This window comes from Cervus elaphus, chromosome 6, assembly GCF_910594005.1.
Source record: "Cervus elaphus chromosome 6, mCerEla1.1, whole genome shotgun sequence".
Taxonomy (NCBI): domain Eukaryota; kingdom Metazoa; phylum Chordata; class Mammalia; order Artiodactyla; family Cervidae; genus Cervus; species Cervus elaphus.
Window position 1 is genome coordinate 1,942,519 of NC_057820.1, and position 15,407 is coordinate 1,957,925.

The 15,407-nt window shown below is 61.7% G+C and overlaps 2 protein-coding genes across 17 annotated transcripts in view; one reads left to right on the forward strand and one right to left on the reverse strand.

The window, feature by feature from the left end:
* ADD1 (adducin 1) overlaps positions 1 to 11,025 on the forward strand; it is a 92,048-nt gene extending 81,023 nt beyond the window's left edge. For 6 of the 12 annotated variants that reach the window (XM_043906024.1, XM_043906020.1, XM_043906025.1 and 3 more), the window contains 3 exons: positions 3,595 to 3,751; positions 6,972 to 7,058; positions 9,334 to 11,025. In XM_043906024.1, coding sequence (XP_043761959.1) covers positions 3,595 to 3,751; positions 6,972 to 7,058; positions 9,334 to 9,689 — 600 coding nt within the window. In that variant the 3' untranslated portion in view covers positions 9,690 to 11,025. Of the gene's footprint in view, positions 1 to 3,594; positions 3,752 to 6,971; positions 7,059 to 7,609; positions 7,645 to 9,333 lie in introns of those variants that run through there. The other 6 variants (XM_043906027.1, XM_043906029.1, XM_043906033.1 and 3 more) reach the window with 2 other exon arrangements.
* Positions 10,897 to 15,115, reverse strand: MFSD10 (major facilitator superfamily domain containing 10). 5 transcript variants are annotated; one of them, XM_043906040.1, is made up of 14 exons: positions 14,984 to 15,115; positions 14,352 to 14,569; positions 14,148 to 14,244; positions 13,886 to 13,989; positions 13,436 to 13,594; positions 13,193 to 13,354; positions 12,922 to 13,030; positions 12,712 to 12,823; positions 12,442 to 12,550; positions 12,264 to 12,354; positions 12,123 to 12,170; positions 11,951 to 12,040; positions 11,713 to 11,824; positions 10,897 to 11,479 (listed from the first exon to the last, which is right to left on the reverse strand). In XM_043906040.1, exons 2-14 carry the CDS (start codon positions 14,523 to 14,525, stop codon positions 11,440 to 11,442), a joined length of 1,407 nt encoding a protein of 468 aa, XP_043761975.1. In that variant the 5' UTR covers positions 14,526 to 14,569; positions 14,984 to 15,115; the 3' UTR covers positions 10,897 to 11,439. The 5 variants fall into 5 exon arrangements, with proteins under 5 accessions (XP_043761975.1, XP_043761976.1, XP_043761974.1 ...); XM_043906041.1 differs by having other exon boundaries at positions 15,010 to 15,098; XM_043906039.1 differs by lacking the exon at positions 14,984 to 15,115 and adding an exon at positions 14,680 to 14,965.
* Positions 15,116 to 15,407: the final 292 nt, after the last annotated feature.

Sequence of the window (15,407 nt, forward strand, 5' to 3'; positions counted from 1 at the left end):
AAAATGAAAGTGTTAGCCGCTCAGTCGTGTCTGACTCTGCGACCCCATGGGCCATAACCCACCGGGCTCCTCCGTCCATGGGACTCTCCAGCAAGAATACTGGCGTGGGTTGCCATTTCCTTCTCTAGGGGATCTTCCGACCCAGGATTTGAACCTGAGTCTCCCACATTGCAGGCAGGCTCTTTACCATCTGAGCCACCAGTATTTTTACCTAAAAAACAAAAACAAAAACAAAAACGCTAGATAATTGTTTTGAATGTTGCAAGGGGGAAAAGGACTTAGCAAAGTTTGAAATCCCAAATTGTAACTGCTCTGTGTACGTGGTGCGTGCAGTCTGTGGGGAGCGTGTCTTGTAGGACCCGCCCCGGGGGAAGGACGCTTCCTGCGCACATTCAAGGACAGACGCCGCCGAGCTGTGTGTACCCTGTGGTCAAAGGGGATTTTCAGGGCCGCTTTCAATTAATACATCTCCAGTGAGATGCAAGTATTTATCAGTGTTCCAGTTGCCAGAGAAATCAGATTTGTACTAATTTGTGTGCTGATGAAATTCTTTTGCATGTTTATACATTAATCCCACAGGTCCCATTTTTCCTTGTCCTTGGAACGAAGGTCCAGTTACCATTCTCGGAGGAACTTCTCACAGCGAGGATGAGCAGTGTCTTTTTATCCCTGTCAGCTTGTTTTTCATGTTGCTTATCTAGGCCATAAGCTGTTGTGATTTTACTAGTTCATAATTTTTTCTCTCAGATACTTCAAAGTGTGTTGAGTCCATGAGCCCAGGACACTTACCATGAAAGCCCACATCTCCCTCTGGCTTTGTGGGCTCAGCCAGCTGGCAGTCATTGCTGTGCTGTCTCTCGGGCGTTACTTTGCGCTTGTTGGCTCCTGTGTGTGCCTCGGGAGGGCTGTCTGGAGGGTGCCTCTGTGAGCCGTGTCGAGGACGCCCGTGGCCAGCTGCTCGTCCAGGTGCAGCCTGGCTCTTGCTCCGCCCAGCGGTGCTCAGATGTGGGCGTGCGTCACAGTCGCCTGTGGTTGCTTCGTGAAGTGTTGGATGCCTGGCTGGGAAGCTGCAAGTCTGTGGGAGGAGGTTCCTGGCTGCTCCGGAGTCCCCGCCCCAGTGGAAGACACACTGTGAGTGTGGCCTGAGGGGCGGGTGGCCGAGGACACTGCTCCCGGCAGGCAGGTGCTGGTGTCCCTGTGTGCAGGTGTCTGTTCTGCTTGTCCTCCGCCGTCCTCTTGCTGGTGCTCACGTTTGCACCCTGGTCTTCTTCCCACTCAACGTGTTTCATTTTCACGGCGACAGTGTCTTTGACACCCTGGTGAGCAGGGCAGCAGGTCCCAGCCACACCTGATGCTCTGGTTCCCGGAGGACCGCTGAGCCCGACCGCAGGCATACTTGACTCCAGTGCTGGGTGGGCCGGCCCTCCCTTCTGGACTTTGTTATGAGCGCATTGATATTAGAGACCAGGGGCTGTAAGTCTGCTGGAAACCATCTGGCTTGTGTAGCGCGAGGTTCCCTATCCCCACGAGCACGTGTAGCCCCGCTGTGTCCTGGAGATGTGAGCCTGCAGCCCACCTGCTGGACTCACTCGGGAACTTGGTGTCGATCATCGAGTCTGTGCTTGGCCCAGCACCTGGAGTGTAAACTCAGATCTGAATAGGTTTTACTGGTGAAAACCTATGCACAGGTCAGGGCACTGGGCCAGGTTTGCACAGTTTTGGGGATGGAACTGTCACCCCACCCAGACCCTGTCAGTCAGGTGCAGAAGTTGTTGCTGGGCGTCTGTTTGGCTTGAGCCTGTGGTGGTGGCTCCCAGGATGGAAGGGTGAGAACCTCCGGGGGCTGCTGCAGGGAGCAGCCCTTCCACATCCCAGTTCCTCAGTCCTGTTGCTCAGCAGCAGGCCTGGGGCCCTCTGCGTCCCCTCCCTCTGGAGTAACAGGGTCCTCTGTCCCCGGGTCTGTTCAGAGCTTCTGGAAGGCAGCTCAGCCCTCAGCTGAGGAGTTTGGAAGATGGAGCTTCCTGCCTGTGGAGCAGGACCCAGCCGTGCTGTACCTGGATGACCAGGTGTCCCGGAGGAAGGGCCTTGCTTGACCACAGGGCGTAACTGAGGTTGTTTCTTGATATTTTATTCCTTTACTCCTTGTGAACATTAGGTTAAATGAATGTGAATGTTCCTCTGAGAGCTTGACTCTCCCTCCTCTTATTGGCAGTGACACCAGGATGCAGATGCCACTCCCTAGTTGCTGCAGTTTCGAGGACGTCAGAGCTCAGCCCGTCTCAGCCTCTGTCAGCCCCTCTCAGGGAGAGTAGACGAGAAGGGGCTTGTCTTGGGGCACAGAGCTGACTCAGGGCAGATAATGACCCCATCACTGTCTGGGAAGTGAGGCGCCTTCTGGGTGAAAAGCCAGGATGCCTGGGGTCAGGCCTGCTCAGGAGGAGCCCCCCACCCCCATCTAGGCAGCTGATCTCTGATCTGCAGGCTCTTTGGGCACAGGCTGCGAGCTCCAGCCTTTTCCTTCTCCCCTTCTGGGTCCACGTCACTGGACAGTGACCCCTCGGCCCAGGTTCCCAGGGCAGTGGTTGGCTGGTGAGCTGAACGCTGCGGGCTGGCCTGACTCTGTCCCTGGTGCCTGGCGCGTGCATGCCCTCTGCCTGCAGTGTTGCCCCGAGGACAGCGCTGCCGGCCCGGCCTGATGTCTGAGCAACCGCAGCGCCTTCTCTCGTCACTTGTTCTCCACAGTTACCGCTAAGTCACGGCACGCGTTTGACTTCTGCCTGCCCTTTCTCAGACATGAGCTCCAGAGCATGTGGGGCCAAGCAGGCAGGCTGTGGGGCACAGGTGTGGGTGGGCTTGGCGCCAGGGCCGGCCTGCCCGCTGCCCGCATCCCTGGGGGTGGCCTGCTCGCTGCCCGCATCCCTGGGGGTGGCCTGCTCGCTGCCCGCATCCCTGGGGCGGCCTGCCTGCTGCCGCCCGTGGGGCCTGACTGCTCGGCCTCCTCGTCCCAGGTGGGACCACCGTGTACTTCGCTCTGCTTAAGCTTGCTTTCTTCTTTTGTGTGAGTTCTTAGAGTTGTCCAGATTCCTCAGACAAGCCCTGGTGTTCTGTGTCGTGTTGTCATCTCTTTGTGTCTGGGAACAAGTTCCAGGCTTTAGTTACTGAGCAGATGCACAAAGGAGCCGCGCTCGTCTGTGCCTTTAGAGCAGGTGCTCGTCTCTGAGCGCGCCTGCCCGAGTGCTGTGGGGGACGTTGTCCAATGGGGAGGAGGGTGATGGGCTGGAGGAACCCTTCTGCATCCCTGTCTGAGGACCTGGCGCCCCTGGGGTGCCCTCCACACTCCAGCTGCACGTTGGGTCCTTTGCACCTGAGATCCGGAGGCCTCCCCTGGGGGCTGCTCCCCCGGTACGTTCCGTCTGCAGCACCAAAGCCCTGCTTCTCTGTCCTCCACGCTGCAGGCTGCTGCCCCCCCGAGCCTCAGGCGCCCTTCGAGGCTGCTGTGTCCCCTGTCGTCCGCCCGCACCCCCCCCCCCCCCGCCTGGGAGGAGGGAGAGTCCCGGGGGCCCCTACAGACGGTTTGTCCCTTTCTGTCTGCAGGGTGAGCTAGTGACGGCCTCCAAGGCCATCATTGAGAAGGAATACCAGCCGCACGTCATCGTGAGCACCACCGGCCCCAACCCCTTCAACACGCTCACGGACCGCGAGCTGGAGGAGTACCGCAGGGAGGTGGAGCGCAAGCAGAAGGGCCCCGAAGGTGAGCCTCGCGCGGTCCCGGGGGAGACCGAGGCCTGCGAGCGCCTGGTCCCAAGGGGACTTCAGGTGCACGTCCTGACCTCCGCTGGGCTAGTCCCGGAGGACGTGGAGGGTCATCACGGTTCTAATTGGTCTGGTCGGGAGAGTCCTCGTGTGAGAGAGGTCCTGCCTGCGGTCAGACGCGGTGGGGGGGACCCCTGCTGGTCCGAGCACCACACCAGCACAAGGCGGGGTCTGAAAGGAGCCCTGCTTGTCAGCGCTGCTGTGAAGCCTATTGTGGGTGAAGAGGGAGAGAGGGAGTGCGTGGGCCTCTGTGGCCTCGGGAGCCCTGGCAGGCCCTCTCCTGTCCAGGTTCCGGGTTGTGCTGGTCAGTGCTCCCATCTCCTAGCTGGATAGCCGTCTGTGTTGAGGGCTCAGGACGACCAAGGAAGAATGCATCAATTAACCTAGAATAGCTGGTGGGCAAACCAGTCTGAGTATTGCTTTTAAGATACAGTCTGCCTTTGATGTCTGTAGTACTTCATTGTTGACAGTTCCCCGAGGAAGGGCCTTCTCTGAACTGTCTGGTCTCAGTCATACCCCAGTCGTTTTTGAACAGTTATGTTGTGGTAGGCCTGTGAGTGCTCTGCGTGCCCATGTTTCATTTAGCTCACAGTAACCCTGAGTGCTGGGCCTTTTCTCACCAGTCAGAGCAGAGAAGCCTGTTCCCTAGAACAAGGCCGTGTGTGGCAGAGGCCCACCTGGGTCTGACCCACACCCCTGCACCCAGTTTCTCCACGTTCATCTCAGCCGCAGTCACCGCATGGGGTTTTCTCTGTAAGCCCCGAGGGCTCCCTGGCCGGGCGTGGTCATAGGCCCAGGGCCTCGTGTGACCCCTTTCCAGACCCTGTGGAGAGGGGGCTCAGGCTGGGGCCATCTTCCTGTTGGCAGCTCACGGAGGCTAGGAGGACGTGGTTTTGTAAAACATGTTGGGACTATTTTGCAACAGAGGAAAGTAAACGGCTCTGAGAGCCAGAACCTCTTGGAGCTGTTTGTTTCACGCTTCAGGTTTTTAAAAGCGGATTCAGATGTTTTGATGGCCAGGAGAGAAGCTGGCCTCCCACTGCATCTGACGCAAAGGCTTGGGGGTCTGAACCGCTCTCCCAGAGTACCCGGATTGGTTGCCGTGCAGACCCTGGGGCAGGACGTCCCCTCAGGAGGCTCATGCCGCTGTTCCCGGCCTTAGCGTGCACACTTCTCCCTCCTGGGATGGAGGTCCCGCGGTCACCCTCCAGGGTCGCTGGGGGACCATCCTGGGAGCCATTTCTGCTTCAAACACTTTCTCTATTTCCCCTAGTTTAATTTTTCTTTTTAGTCTTGTTTTAGGTCAGCTACGTAATGCATTATGTGGCTGCTATTGAAATTTGAGTTGTGAAAAAAGGCTGCTGTTGAATTGTTTTTCAGTGTGGTAAATCCTCACTGCCTGTCACTTTTTGTTCTGTGTACGTTCAAGTTAAGACACGGTACGCGTGGATTCAGGGGCAGCCTGATCTTTGGGTCACAGAGCTGATTGTGACTGCTTCCTGGGCGGTGCAGGCAGCCCTGCAGGAAACCCTGTGTGATCCACGGCCCTGATTACTGCCTTAGTGGGAGCACGCCTGCGGGCCTGAGCTCCCGGGCCTGTAGCCTAATCCCAGCTCCTGTGCCCAGAGACGCGTGTCTGCCCTCTGGCCTCTCCCAGTGTCTAAGAAAAACCCGGATTTTTTTTTTTTTTTTTTGAGTTTAACCACAAGACATGAGAGTTTCCTCTGCACGTCAAGGCTCGGTCAGGAGGGATAGTAGAGGGAGTGAGTGGGTGGATGTGTGTGGGATCAGCCGTGAGCATGCTGTGTGCTCACAGAGCTGTCACCTGGGAGTGGCAGCCAGGGGCCCTGCCGGGAAACCCCTGCCCAGCACTGGTGCCAGCTCTTGGCGTGGCGGGAGGTGGTGGTGTGCGCTGCAGGTGAGACTCAGGCTGTGTCCAAGGTCAGCACTTCAGGCACAGGGAAGAAAGCCTCCGGCCTCTCTTCCTGGTGGAAGGAATTTGTGCCCCCAGGCAGGAGATGTGCCGGCCTCTGTGCATAGACACCTGGCTTCAGGAAGGGAGCTGTAGGCTTAGGAAGCCTAGGGAGGTTAATTTTTTCAAAATATGGCACTTACTGGCCCTAAGCTATTAACATAAAAAGTGTAAATGAGACAGGAGACTCTAGGAACTAGGGTAACAGTGGTATACACTTTTCCCTAAATGAGAGGTAGACTTGGAATTTTCTGGATCCTAGTTCCTGTCATTTTTTTCTCTGGTTCTTAGCGCCTTTTATTTTAGGAAAAAAAATATGCATTACAGGTGCCAAGTTTATTCTTTTTTAATGTCTATTTTATGTATTTATCTATTTTATTTATTTAATATCTATTTTATTTCACTGTGTCAGTCTAATTGGGGCTTCTCTGGTGGCTCAGAGTCTGCCTGCAGCATGGGAGACCTGGGCTTGATCCCTGGGTTGGAACATCCTCTGGAGAAAGGGCCTGGCAACCCACTCCAGTATTCTTGCCTGGAGAATTCCATGGACAGAATAACCTGGCAAGCTACAGTCCATGGGGTCACAAAGTTGGACACGACTGAGCGACTTCACACTTTGACTTTTTCACCAGTCTTCGTTTGGCATGTGGGATCTAGTTATTCCCTGACCAGGGATCAGACCTGGGCCCCCTGCATTGAGAGTGTGAAGTCTTAGCCACTGGACCACCAGGGAAGTCCCTACAACTGCCAGGTTTAAATGCTCTAAATAAAAGATTAAAACCAAGATTGTGCTCATGGAGTGTCCCTTGAAGTGGCAGGTAGGGCGTGGGTGCTTGGGACCCTCGGCCCTTCTCAGCAGTGGGATGCTGAGGGCGTGGGGAGGGGCTCCTCACTGGGGGGCCCGCCAGGGGTCCCTGTTCAGCACATCACAGAGGCAGCTGTGGCATCCTGAGATGCAGAGCCACACCCCAGTCCTTGTGGGCTTTCTTCATGCTCTTTGAGACGGCGACTGGGGAAAGCAGAGGACACTGGCTGTGGGCGCTTCACTTCCCGGCTCCGGCCTGTGCCCTCCTGGAGGCGGCTCCACGGCAGGGCAGGCCGGCCCGGCTGCCTCGGAGGAGGGTGGCGGGGAGGCCCTGGGTTCACAGCTCTTTACGCGCTCCCCCCGCGTTTTGTGCATCTGCAGAGAATCTGGACGAGCCGAGAGAAGAGCAAGAGAAGAGCCCTCCGGAGCCACACACACCTCCCAGCTCCCCTGTCAAGCTGGAGGAAGGTGAGCCGCAGGCCCGCCCCTCGGGGGAGGGTGCACCATCGCCCGGGGCGGCCTCGCTGGGAGGGGGCAAGTGTCCTGACTTTGTGGAAGAAGAGCGGCCAAGTGTGGCAGGAGCTGAGCTGACACTAACAGCCAGCGCGTGTTTGCATGGGGCCAGTGTGTCGCTGGCTCACGCGCCCGCGCCTGTGTCCTGTCGGCTCTGTGTTAGTGCGGTGCGCGTGGCCGGGGAAGGAGCCTGCCTGCGTCCGTGACGTCAGTGTTGCCCACTGCTTGCACATTTCCTCCACCCTCCTGTGCTTGGGTCGCCCCGGAAGCGTCCTCTGTCACGTCCAGGCCCCAGGATTGCACCCTCTGGCCGTACGCAGAGTCCATGGCGAGTGCCGGACCCGGTGGTCTCCGGGACCGCCTTCCTGTGTCTGGGGCCCGTGGCCTCCGTGTGTGCTGGGTCGTGTCCGTGGTGCCCCCGCCCTCTGTCTGTGACCCAGTGGCTGTGACTGATGCGTAGACTCTCTACCTGTGCTTTTCTCTTCCTGTGGCTGCCTGACAAGCAGGAGGTGGATGTGCTAAAGAGTACCTGTTACCATAGTAAGTACTGCCTGCTGCCTGGCCCCCTGCTGTTCATTGGAATTCCCCGTGCTTTGCCTCTTTGTTGCTTACTAAGTTTTGTTTTCTGTTGATTCAAAATAAAAACGGAGCCTCCCCCCGCCCCCCCCCCGCCCCCCGCCCGCCTCCATTCCCAGTCCTTGCGCTGTGGGCAGTGACCCTCCTGGAGGGGCCAGGCCGCCTGAGCTGCAAGGCGGGCAGCCGGTCCTGGAGGCCCGCCGTCCAGGAGAGGCTGCGCAGACCACTGGGGCCTCAGAAGCCCCGGAGGCCACGTTGTCCTGTCACCTTGGAGACTGGTGCTGCTCTGTGGAGAGCTCTGCTCTCAGACCAGACCCGAGTCTAGACTGGACTCAGGCCGGGATTTTGCATGGGGGTCGCATGTATTTTGATCTTTGCTTAAGCTGGGTGCTTAAGCTTAAATCTGAGGGGGTGGGAGAGCGACATTCATTGCTATTTGTTTAATGTGACATTTGGTCCAACGGTAAAAGTTCCCCCGAGCAGCCACAGGCAGACTCGGCATGCTTCGAAGAGTGAATCCTCAGTGCCTCATGCGCAGCTAAGCCAAGCCATTTCGCTTTCCTAAGGCCCGGGGTGAGGGGCTGGCGGAGGGGGGCATGCCAGCCTCCTGGAGCTGCCCCTGCCCCCACTCCTCCTGCCCCTCTGGCTTCCTGTCACCTCCTGAGGTTTGGCTAGATTGCCAGTGTTGCCTAACCTCCCAGTGGCTTGTAACTTTGTAGACTGTGTTTAAAAAATCCTCAAAACTGGCTTCCCCTGGGGTCAGTGTAGAAACCAGGCCTCAGACTTTCTTTAAAACCAGTGCCCCTTGGCTTATGCTTACGTTTCCATGTTGAGGGGCTTCCCTGGTCGCTCAGTTGGTAAAGAATCTGCCTGAGGTGTAGACACCTGGGTTTGATCCCTGGGTCAGGAAGAGCCCCTGCAGGAGGAAATGGCAGCCCACTCCAGTATTCTTGCCTGGAGAAGCCCATCGACGGAGGAGCCTGGGGGGCTACAGTCCATGGGATCGCTGAGTCGGCCACAACTGAGCGACTAACACTTTCACTTTTCCATGTTCAGCTTCTTAAAATGGCTTGAATTTTTTGCCTGTCTTTTACCTTAGAGTTCATCTCTTTTTTTCCCCTTTTGTCCTTTCTTCCCGGAGTTCATCTCATTTTGAATTCTCCGGCCTACAGTGGCCTTTGGCGGTGGTGCTGATGCGGGTCTGGGAGTTCACTCATGGTTCTCCATGAACTGCCACGGCTTAGTGTTCTCCTTGAGGGGAGACAAGGTGTCATGGATACAGATTTAGGCATAAGTTCAGGACTACTAATGCTCCTTCTCTAATGTTTCAAGTGTTTAAGGCAGAACGTTGCAGTCTTGCCTGAGAGTGTTTCCACGGGCCTTCACCACTTTGTCCATGACTGGGGACCCAGCCCCGGGACTGAGTCTGGTTTTGTCAGCCCGCTGTCCGTGGGGAGGAGCTAAAATCCATCCTGAGACCGAGCCCACGTCTTACACTGTGAGCTGCATCCAGCCTTGGAGTAGAGTAGACCTTGCTGAGAGCTCCTCACTCTGCTTTAGAGTCACTTCAGGGCAGCGTCTGTGCAGGGCCCTTGGGAGGCCGGGAGACCTGGGTGGTCACTCTGTAATGCGTCTCTCCTGCCCCACCCACCAGACCTGCCACGGGAGCCGCCCTCCGGAGATGACAGTGATGCCGCCACCTTCAAGCCGACTCTGCCCGACCTGTCCCCCGATGAGCCTTCAGAAGCGCTCGGCTTCCCGACGTTGGAGAAGGAAGAGGAGGGGCTGGGTGAAGCCGGGGGCCCTCCAAGCCCCCCTGGGTCCCCCACCAGGTCCCCCCTGGCGGCCAGCCCCGAGCCAGCCCCAGCCCAGGCAGCTGAGGAGGCCGCCTCCCCAGCGGCCGAGGACCCTGGCAGTGATGGGTCTCCGGGCAAGTCCCCGTCCAAAAAGAAGAAGAAATTCCGCACCCCTTCCTTCCTGAAGAAGAGCAAGAAGAGGAGCGACTCCTGAAGGCCCTTCCTGCACATACCGGTGCCGCCAGACTGTCCCGGTCGCGTCGCGTGTCCCGCCTCCCTGTGTAACGGAATGCAGAGGCCCGTCCCTGTGTAGCTAGCGCATCCCTCCCGGTGTGACCAGCCCCCACGTAGACCGGTGCTAACCTCGTGTGCGTGCAGCGGCCCGGCCCGGCCCGCGGCCTCAGGTTCTGGGGGAGACGCGGGCTCCGCGTCCATCTCCGAGCCAGCCCTGCCCTGCAGGGGTCAGCACTGGGGCCCCTCTTTAGCTCCTTGAGGACACTGTCCCCTGGGAGCTGAGTCAGGGTCCTAGCTGGATGGGGGCAGACCTGCCCGCTCTGGCCTTCCCCACTCCTGCTCTCCTCCTCTCGTGGAGTAACCCGCGCCCCATCTCTGCTAGGCTCTCCTCCACCCCCAGGTCTCAGGTGACTGAATCAGACCCGTAGCTTCCTGCTGGTGTTGCCTGGTCAGTGATCTTTGTTCAGATACACAGCCTCGGTTCTGTGAAAGCGCCCCGACAGCCCAGGCCCCTGGGATGGCCTTGGAGAGGGTCAGGGCTGAGCCGGCGCCCCAGTAGCTTGTGGCGCAGCTGGTGCTGGTCCCCCGTCCCCTCGGCCAGAACCAGACCCGGGGCCACGCTTCCCCCTGGGGCCTCCTGACCGGTCGTAGGGATGCGTCCCCGGGGGGCGGCCCTGTGGACCTCCCCAGCGGACCTGCAGCTCCCGCAGCACCGGCCGCGTGCATGGGCTGCACTCTGCTGCTGTCTGTCCCGGGGAGGGCCCGGCACTGAGGCGGGCCTGCGCCCAGCTTGGCCTGGGGCACTCCTTCCCTTGGTTAAAGGGCAGCTCGGGGCAGGAGTTGGTCCCAAAGGTCCACTGACGTCCTGCAGGCACCACAAGGCCCCTCCCGCCCTCCAGCACCACATCCCTGGAGCAGAGCGTGGGGCTACTTGGCTGGAACTTGGGGTGGCCGGGGTCTCCTTGGCAGTGGGCTGTCCCAGGAGCTCAGGGCCAGCCTGTTGCGACAGGCCCCTGTGGGGGCCGGGGGGGGACCCGAGGCCGGCTGCATGGCGCTGACCTCCGCTTCGAGCTTCCCGCCAGCTTCCCTGTCGTCTTGTCCCGGTGGTGGTGGAGCCCCCCCAGCCTCGCCCTGCACTCTTAACCACAGGCTCCTCCTCCCTTCTCTCACCCCACATATGCAATGACTTTAATTTCATTTTTGTAGTTTATTTTAACTCTTTGTATCTCAACATGAAGTTTAGTTGCATATACAGACACAGGCTTGGGAGGACAGGTCCTAATTTTACTCACAAATAAAATTCTTTACGCAGTTTCCTTGTCTAACCTTGGGAAGCATTCTTGCATCTTAATTCCTTTTGTTTGTTCCTTTAAAATAGGACTTCAGAAGTTTAACGTTCCAAAGATTTCAAAGCGAGCACTTATCCCTTGACCCAGCAGAGTTTGTGGCTTTGGACCATGGGGCACGCTCTGAGAAGCACCGTGCTCCGGGTGCCTGCCTGTTCTTCCCCAGAAGGCGGCGCTGGGGCAGGGCCTGGGCGAGGGGCGGGCGTCAGGCGGCCCCCCACCAAAGCGCAGACGGGAACCGGGAACCGGGCAGAGCCTGCAGCCTGTGGTCAGCATGGCTGGAGCAGCTGTCAAGCCAGCTGCTGCCCCTGGGGCCTGGGGGTGTCCCGGGGGCAGGGAGATGGCTGGGCGCTGCAGGAAGGCACTTGGTATGTGGCAGCTGCTTTATTTTGTCATTCTGAGCCCGGGCTGAGGCTCTGTGTCACTGAAAACAGAAGACAAGGCAGAAAGTCTGGAAGGTTTTAGAGTCTGAACGCGACGGGCAGGTCCATGCCGGAGTGTGTCGCACCCTGGAGCTGCAAGCCCCAGGCCCCGGAGGCGGGGTGAGGGGGCTGGAAGGGTCAGGTGGTCAGAGGGGAGCTGTCCTGGCCCAGGCCCCCCCTTCCCGCGCAGCCCCCCCCCCCGCCCTCACACCACCGCAGGCAGCGGCCCAGCTACTCGGCCTTGAGTGTCCGCGCCGGGGGGCTCAGGGTCCGCAGGACGGAGAACGGGAGCAGGAAGAGCGCGGCGCACACCGTGTAGCAGACGTGGGCGCCGGCCAGCCAGTAAGCTGTGGAGACAACGGGGGAGGCGACGGTGCCCCGGGCCCACCTGCACCCTCCCGCTTGGCCAGCAACCCCCCCCAGCGGCCGGGCCGGGCCTCCAGCATGCCCCGAGGGCCATATCGTGGCCTCACCTGAGGCGGCCACCACGGGGCCCACGGCCCTGGCCAGGGCGCCCAGACTCCGCAGCGTGCCCATGACCGTGCCCTTCTGCCGGGGCGAGCCTGTGGGTAAGAGAGGACAGCCGTCAGGGGCCCGCAGACCGCCTCCCAGGGGCTGGTCTCGCGCCAGGGCAGGGCCTCTCACCATAGCCGGCGACCACGGAGGACAGGCAAGGGACCACGACGGCTGCGGCTAGGGGGACACCGGGGAGAAGCCGGTCAGCCCGGAGGAGAGGCCGGCGGGGGTGGGGAGCCCCGGCCCGCAGGCCCCGCCCCGCCCACTCACCCCAGGAGTAGAGCAGCAGCCCCAGGCCCAGCAGGGGCAGTGTGTGTCCCCAGCCGACGAGGAGCGAGGCAGGGACGAGCAGCAGGATGGCCTGTGGGCGGCACAGCCGGTCTCAGAGCCCCCGCTGCCTCCGCAGAGCGCCGGCAGCGCCTCCCCCCAGCCCCGGGGAGCCCCGTACCCGCTTCACAGCCGCGATCTCCCTGCCAGGGCGGATCCGCCGGGCGTAGGCGCCCTGGATGGTGGCCATGGTGAGACCGATGAAGAAAAACATCTTCCCCTGTTCTACCCTGCGAGGGGCGAGCCGTCAGCACCCCTGTCCTGCCAGTGCTGCCCTCGCACGGCCAGGCAGCCAGGGTGACGGCCCCGCGGCGCCCGCCCCAGGACGCTGGGCTGGGCCCCAGGGACGCGTGTGCCGCGGTGGGGACCCGCCGGGTGCGGGGTGTCCCACCTGCTGAACCGGAAGCGCTGGTGCACCAGGAAGCTGAGCGTGAACTCCAGGCCCGAGAACAGGAAGAGGTAGAGGCAGTAGACTAGGCCCAGGCCTCGCAGGCTGCCAAGCCCTGGGGGGCGACGAGGAGGCGCTGTGGCCCTGACCGCACGCAGCCCCCACGGCGGCCTGAGGGACCCCCAGCCCCACCCCCCGGGGCCCGCTCCTTACTGACTCCAGTGGGCGGGTCCGGGCCGCGGGCCACGGCGGAGAATCGGAGCAGGGCCAGAGGGCTGAGCAGGTCCGCGGCCGCCCGGAACCCCAGGGTGACGGAGGGCGCCTGCGCGGGACGGCGCTGAGGGTCTGCTAGCGGGCCTGGGGTGGGCTTGACCGGAACCCGCTCGGCCCCTGCACCCTGCGGGGCCCCCAGCAAGGCCGGGGGGTCTGGGGACCATGCAGCCCGGCCTCCCCAGCACCTGGGGCTGTCTGGCTCCCACCTTACCCGCTTTTCCGGGGGTAGCGTCTCTGGCAAGAAGCACCAGATGAACAGCAGGTCCGAGACAGCGAAGAGCAGGGCCAGACAGGGCACCGTCTCCGAGGGTAAGAAGGCACCCAGTGTGGGGCCCAGGGTGAAGCCCAAAGAAAAAGCCACCCCGATGACTGCCTGGGGAAAAGAGGGTGCCTGAGCGAGCAGGGAGACCCGAGCCACAGGAACCCCCACCCCTAAGCCCCAGGGCGCACTCACCATGCCCTTGCTGCGGGCAGACGGTGAGCCCAGGTCAGCGACGATGGCGGTGCAGAGGCTAACGTTCCCCTTGCTGATGCCGCCTATCACCCTGGAGGCCAGGAAGGCCGCAAAGCTCTTCGAGGCAGCCCACACGGCGTAGGAGGTGGCCACACCTGCCTGCCCCAGGGCAGGGGCCAAGGGCAGGCGCCGTCACTTGAGGCCAGGAGGGGCCCACAGTGGGGTTGGCAGGCCGGCGCAGTATCCCTGGGACCCTGCCCTGTTCTGGAGCAGCCAAAGGCCGCTCGTGTGCCCAGTGTCCCCCTGGCAGGAGCTGCTCCGCCGCACCCTGGTTCAGCTCCAGGAGCCCCGCTCCCCCCAGACACCTCCCCCGGGGAGCAGTGAGGGCCACAGAGGGAACACGGCGGGCCCACAGCTGCCTCCCAGAGGGCTGCCGGGGGACATGCATACCAGGGACAGCAGCATCCCCGGGCGCCTCCCCAGGCAGTCAGACACGGCCCCCGTGAGCGGTGCCGAGAGGAACTGCAGGAGCGAGAACACGGAGCCGATCAGACCTGGAAGAGATGGAGCTCACGGTCGCCACGCAGCCCGGGGGGCCTCAAGGGGAAGTGGCCACTCCACGGGGAGACGGGGTGGACCACGCTCCGGAGCGAAAAGGTGAGAACCAGGGAGTGCGGAGGGAGAGGGCCCCCAGCCCAGCTCGGGACCATACCTCCGAACAGGACGCTGTTGTACCTCTTCTCTGCTGGCATCCCTATGGCTGCTGCAAACCAGTCCACCCCGCGTTGCCAGGAGGCGTAGAGGGGGTCCTGGAGGACAAGAAGGCGTGGCGGGCTGGGGCGTCTCTGAGGGGCTGGGAGCCAGGAGCAGCCGTGGCGGGGTGCAGGGGCAGCGGGGCTGGCGGGGAGGGGCTCACGTGGGCACGGCCATGGCTCTCCAGCAGCCCAGGCAGTAGGGGCAGCAGCAGGGTGAAGGCCAGGAGGTCCAGCAGGAGGCCGAGGAAGACCACAGCGACCACGCGGGTTTCTGGTGCCGGCTGCTGGTGGATGGGCGGGCGCGGCGTGCAGCTCCCGCCGGCTCCGCAGCCCATGATGGGAGCGGCTCCGATCAGGCCCGGCTGAGCGTGTGGCGGGTCTGCACAAGGGCACGGTGCACGAAGGCACGTCCGGCTACCCGGCCCCGAAGCCCACCCACCTCGGGAGGAGAGGAGCCCTCCGCCCGCGAAGTGCCCCGAACCCACTGACCGCAAGAGAGCCCCTGAAGGGTCTGCCTGCCCCGTTACCCGCTGTCGCTCTGTGCACCCTGCCCCCCCGACCCTAGGCAGCAGGAAACGCAGACTGGGGGAGTTACGCAAAGAAACGGACAGCTCGGGAGGCCGACCGAGCGGGGGCCGGGCGGGGCATCATGGTCCCGGTACCTCCCGGTCCCCGCCCCACGGCCCCGGGCGGAGCAGTCGGGGAAACCCAGGCCCAGGCGGGAGCAAGGGGCAACCTGGCGAGCCGGAGAACTACCCCTGCCCGCCCCGCCCCGCCCTGCCCCGCCCCGCACCTGCGGCGGCCGCGCGCAGCACAGACCAGGGGATGGACGGATGGACTGAAAGACGCGCAGAGGTCCGCCGGGAGGGCGGGCACGCAGACCCCGCCCCGCCCACCCGGAAGCCGGCGTGTTCCCCTGCTCGGAAGTGGGCGTGGCTTAACCATCCGGAAGTGGGCGGATACTCTCACCCCTTTTTCCGGCCACTGGGCTGGGCCGGGCCGGGCTTGCCCGGCTCTGTCCGGGGCCGGCGTCCTGGCCGGAACCAGTTCAAACGGTTTGCTCCCAGATTCTGCGCCCGAAGGACGACCCGTCTGCTGAGGACCCCAGGGTTTTGGACGCCCCGTCCGGAGGGCGGGGCCCATCCTGACCGGACCCTCCTCGTGTTGTCCGCCCCGGCCGGAGGCTTGCACCCGAAATACAGCTGCGAATACGCGGA